The sequence below is a fragment of the Entelurus aequoreus genome, linkage group LG06 (genome assembly GCF_033978785.1).
Source record: "Entelurus aequoreus isolate RoL-2023_Sb linkage group LG06, RoL_Eaeq_v1.1, whole genome shotgun sequence".
Taxonomy (NCBI): domain Eukaryota; kingdom Metazoa; phylum Chordata; class Actinopteri; order Syngnathiformes; family Syngnathidae; genus Entelurus; species Entelurus aequoreus.
In genome coordinates this window covers 50,808,599-50,814,326 of record NC_084736.1, presented here as the reverse complement: position 1 = coordinate 50,814,326, position 5,728 = coordinate 50,808,599, and the positions used below count along the sequence as shown (strand labels likewise).

Sequence of the window (5,728 nt, the reverse complement as noted above, 5' to 3'; positions counted from 1 at the left end):
TGCAGCAGAACCTGCTTTTTAAATGTTCGTATCGCCGACGATCACCCACATTTAATCGTAGCGGCCAAAATTGTAATCACGATTAAAATTAAATTGATTGTGCAGCCCTACACGATGGTATTAAAAGCTCTCTTGTTAGTCAAATTTATATCGTGCAACCAAAGTTTGGACAAACGTCGTTCACATTTGACATTCATATAACACACGTATGTTTTTGGTCATTTTAACCACTTCACAAAATGTACCAACTGGACATCATACCCTGCAGTGTGAGTGTAGCCTAAGAGCTAAAACCCCAAAATAATGTTACCTGAATAAAATGCTGACCTGTGTTATACACACGACTGCGCTCAGTCTCAAGATTGTTTTTTATAATGTGTACAAAAGTGGCAATTTTTTCTAATATTGAACAGCAATGTTGTAGACAAAATAGAATACGCACGGCCATAGTTGAGGTACTTTTATTTACAAAGACTGCTAACAGATCCCCATTGTTCCGCAAACATCTGATGATTAAATATGTTCCTGCTGACGACCTGCAAATGGAGGAAAATTACCATGAGGACTTGCACGTTATACTAAATTACACAATTATATATGTCAATGCTGCTAATCGCTAATTCAACCAAACTTGGCAAAGGCTGCAGTTAACAAAAAATACAATAGTGATATTTTATCAAAGACAAGTACAGTATACTATATGAATGCGGGTTTTCTAATTACCTCAGATGACATTTTACTTCTTCAGGAGCTGATGTCTGACGACGATGAAGGGGAATGCAAAGCCGCTGCCGAAGAACACCACCATCATGCCCAGCAGACGCCACTTGTTCTCCACGGAAAACGGAAGGTTCTTTCAAAGCACAAGAGTTTAACAGCAAGTCAGTCAAGTTAAACAAATATAAATAAAATACATTTAAGGTGAAACTTGGGGAACATTAAAAGCAGTATGTTTAAGTTGTACAAACCAAAGAAGGGAAGTTGCAAAGAACACAACAGGAAATTAAAACCCTGTATTGTTATTTGTGAGGCTATAGTACAGGGGTGGGCAATTAATTTTTACCGGGGGCCGCATGAGCAACCTGAGCACTGCTGGGGGGCCACACTGACAATATTTCAATTAAATTTTGCTCAAATTATTTTTCATATACCGTAAGATAGATAATAATAATAATAATATTTTCATTTAACCTAACTTATCTTTATACAAAAGCAGATGGCTTTTGATGGATTTATTTTTAACACTTTCTTACACAACACTTCCTGATGTATATTACAATACAAAAATTTCAATTTCTGTCACTTTATCCTGCATCCTCTTTGTTGTAAAACCTTTATTTAACCAGATAAGAAAACATTGTGAACGTAGCACGCCTGTAAGGTGATTGGCGAAGAAGGAGGAAGCGTTGCTGTTGCGGAAATGAGGAGTGAGGATTGGTTTTCCTTTTGGAAAGAACGAGATAAGTTGAGCTGTGTTAGTATAGCATGCTCAATAAAAGTTTAAAAAGTGCATCAGACTTGGTGTGCACTTCTTCTGGACGCTACAATTGATGTCAGAAGTGGGATGAAATGCCTCACAGTTCGCCTTGCCATCAAACCTGGGAGTCTTCATTGAGGGCGGAATTCCCCCCGTGGCAAGCAGCGTGGCTGCACCTGTAAACGCTCTCTCTCTCTCTCTCTGTCTCTCTCTCTCTCTTTGCGGCGAGCTCCTCACGTGGCACGTACCTCCCGATGACGTAGCACACAAACAGTGCAGTATGCGCAAAGTTTTACTTCTGCCACCAATTGTAGCGTCCAGAAGAAGTGCACATCAAGTCTGACGCTCTTTTTAAACTTTTATTGAGCAAGCTATACTAACACAGCTCAACTTATCTCGTTCCTTCCACACGCACGTCTCCTCACTCCTCATTTACGCAACTCAAGAAGACAACATCTACTTCAGCAGGTCGTTACACTATATTCTTTAAACACAGCAACGTGTGTACCACAAATAAGCACACAGCTTTACCTTTACTTGTCTTGTTGAAAACACGCCATTCGTCATCAACTTTTCTCTTTTTAGTCGCTGTGCGCCTTCCCTCACAGGACATATGCACAATAACACTTTTCAAAATAAAAGCAGCACAGTTGTATTGCACGCACGACAAAGATGTTTTTTTAAATTTATTTTGTAATTTGAGATTGCCGCTGCGCGCACGAGCATACGTCCACACGGAAGTAATACAAATAACGCTTTTCAAAACAAAAGCAGCACCGTTGTATTGCACACTCGAAATAGATGCTTTTTAAAATTTATTTTGTAATTTATAATTGGCCTCACGCGGGCCGGACAGGGACGTACAAAGGGCCGGATGCGGCCCGCGGGCCGCACAATGCCCAGGTCTGCTATAGTATATATGTATGCATAATAACAGTTTATGTTACATAACACGCCTGGTGAACACATGCTAATTGACCAATTTCCCAATGTCCACCCAAAACCAACTTAAAGGCCTACTGAAACCCACTACTACCGACCACGCAGTCTGATAGTTTATATATCAATGATGAAATCTTAACATTGCAACACATGCCAATACGGCCGGGTTAACTTATAAAGTGCAATTTTAAATTTCCCGGGAAACTTCTGGTTGAAAACGTCTAGATATGACGTTTGCGCGTGACGTCAATGGTTGAAGCGGAAGTATTCGGACACATTGTATCCCAATACAAACAGCTCTGTTTTCATCGCAAAATTCCACAGTATTCTGGACATCTGTGTTGGTGAATCTTTTGCAATTTGTTTAATGAACAATGGAGACTGCAAAGAAGAAAGCTGTAGGTGGGATCGGTGTATTAGCGGCCGGCTGCAGCAACACAACCAGGAGGACTTTGAGTTGGATAGCAGACGCGCTATCCGACGCTAGCAGCCGACCGCATCGATGATCGGGTGAAGTCCTTCGTCGCGCCGTTGATCGCTGGAACGCAGGTGAGCACGGGTGTTGATGAGCAGATGAGGGCTGGCGTAGGTGGATAGCTAATGTTTTTAGCATAGTTCTGACGAGGTCCCGTAGCTAAGTTAGCTTCAATGGCCTCGTTAGCAACAGCATTGCTAGGCTTCGACAGGCGGTACAGCATTAACCGTGTGGTTACAGGCCCAGTGTTTGGTTTGGTGTCTCCTGATAGTAGTATTGTTGATCTTCTGTCTATCCTTCCAGTCAGGGGCTTATTACTTTTGTTTCTATCTGCATTTAAGCACGATGCTATCACGTTAGCTCCGTAACTAAAGTGCTTCACAGATGAATTGTCGTGGAGATAAAAGTCACTGTGAATGTCCATTTCGCGTTCTCGACTCTCATTTCCAAGAGGATATAGTATCCGAGGTGGTTTAAAATACAAATACGTGATCCACAATAGAAAAAGGAGAAAGGTACAAGGGCTCATTGGATTCCACACTAAGTTACGGTCAGAGCGAAAAAAGATATGTCCTGCACTGCACTCTAGTCCTTCACTCTCACGTTCCTCACCCACAAATCTTTCATCCTCGCTAAAATTAATAGGGTAATCATTGCTTTCTTGGTCCGAATCGCTCTCGCTGCTGGTGTAAACAATGGGGAAATGTGAGGAGCCCTTCCACCTGCGACGTCACGCTACTTCCGGTACAGGCAAGGCTTTTTTTTTAATCAGCGACCAAAAGTTGCAAACTTTATCGTCAATGTTCTCTACTAAATCTTTTCAGCAAAAATACGGCAATATCGTGAAATAATCAAGTATGACACATAGAATGTATCTGCTATCCCCGTTTAAATAAGAAAATGTCATTTCAGTAGGCCTTTAATGTACAGAATATTCACAAAGACGCAAAAGTTATAATGAGTATGTATAAATAAAGCGGTGTTAGCTTTGTTTTGTACCACTCCATGTGCGTTAAATAGCTAGTTTAACCGCAAAGCTGACACAAACAAGTGTTATTTAGAAACAGTGTTAAATAGGTAGGTTAGCCGCAAAGCTAAGACCAACAAGACGCAGCCTGTCAAACTAACAAAAGGTTCACTATCTCCAACCATTGCAATTTAATTTCAATGATATGAAAAAGCAATAACTTACAGTGCTTGGGCGCCGTGATTATAACCGTGATGTTAGGAAGTGTGTTAGCGTGACCTCCATGTTAGCATTCAGCCATATACCAGGCCGCCATTCAAATGTACCTCATCTAACCTTATAACTTTGCTTTGTATCCATAGTCTTACCTGTCCTGGTCCTTCGCCATAGTGTGAAGCACGAACAGCAGACGTTGTGAACCGCCTAACAGCTTGTCCGAACATGATTTTGCCTTTTTACTTCGGGGCTAGAGTTGCGACCTTCTTGTTTCTGTGGGAGAGAAACTGGAGTATGCGCATTGCTTGGCAGGCGCGTGGCATGCTGGGAAACGCTGGCACTCTTGGGAAATGTAGTTCAAAGGCTAATCGCGTTAGCTCCCAATTTAGCGACATTGTAATGTAATTCATAAAACAAAACGATTATATTAGTAAATAATTGGATTTAATGCATTGTTTTATGGGGTGTCTGTCCATAGGAGGGGTGGTGTTTATTTTACCTTCTTGTTTCTGTGAGCAGAACGCTTGGCGGTCGCGTGGCATGCTGGGAAACGCGAGAGCTCTTGGGAAATGTAGTTCATTTGCTGCTCGCTCTAGCTTTCAATGTTGCGACATTGTGATGTAATTCATGAAATAAAAAAGTTCTACTTGACACTAATTTAATTTAATGCATCAATTTAGGAGGTGTACTTAGGAGTAGGTGTTTATTTTACTATCATATTTAGATCTTCATACTTGCCAACCTTGAGACCTCCAATATCGGGAGGTGGGGGGCGTGGTTGGGTGGGGGGCGTGGCTCCTGCAGCGCGAGCATTGTTGTTTTTGCACTTTTTGGCTTCTTGTTAAGTGACTTTTTTTGGGTGGATTCGGTCTTGCACGTGGAGGGTTTGGGTGTGGGCTTTGGCTGGTGTGGCCGCGGCGCTCCCGTCGGGCGGTGCGTTCTGCGGCGGAGGTGCTTGGCACCAGGAGGCGGGGTTATGAGACGAGCCTCACACAGTGTGTCTTCGCAGCAGAGTTCTATGAATGCTCAGCACTAAAAATATGTTACACACATACAGTTGTTGACAAAATACACTGTACATTATATACCTCAGCTAACTAAACTATGGAAATGTATAATATCATTCATATAGCAATACAGTCTCACTGCACAGCAGGCCAGCAGTTAGCCGAGTCATTACCACAATCCATGTTGAGGCACAAATCAGTGACGTGCCTCAACTGGCTGCTGATCACCGCACCGTCTCTTTGCAAGCTGGGTAACGTTTGCTGTGGTCTAGAACAACATGGCACACAAACAACTGAAATGTACATTAAACATATGTTTCTTATTGCAGTTAAGTCCTTAAATAAAATAGTGAACATACAAGACAACTTGTCTTTTAGTAGTAAGTAAACAAACAAAGGCTCCTAATTTAGCTGCTGACGTATGCAGTAACATATTGTTAATTTTCCATTCTATTTTCCATTCTATTTTGTCAAAATTATTAAGGACAAGTGGTAGAAAATGATCTATTAATCTACTTGTTCATTTACTGTTATTATCTGCTCACTTTCTCTTTTAACATGTTCTATGTACACTTCTGTTAAAATGTAATAATCACTTATTCTTCTGTTGTTTGATACTTTACATTAGTTTTGGATGATATCAC

The 5,728-nt window shown here is 41.4% G+C and overlaps 1 protein-coding gene across 1 annotated transcript; it reads right to left on the bottom strand.

Moving 5' to 3' along the window:
* Positions 1-445: 445 nt before the first annotated feature.
* LOC133651590 (cytochrome c oxidase subunit 7C, mitochondrial) lies at positions 446-4,388 on the bottom strand. The gene is made up of 3 exons (XM_062049570.1): positions 4,230-4,388; positions 724-853; positions 446-536 (listed from the first exon to the last, which is right to left on the bottom strand). The coding sequence occupies exons 1-2, from the start codon at positions 4,302-4,304 to the stop codon at positions 737-739; spliced, it is 192 nt and encodes a 63-aa protein (XP_061905554.1). The 5' UTR covers positions 4,305-4,388; the 3' UTR covers positions 446-536; positions 724-736.
* Positions 4,389-5,728: the final 1,340 nt, after the last annotated feature.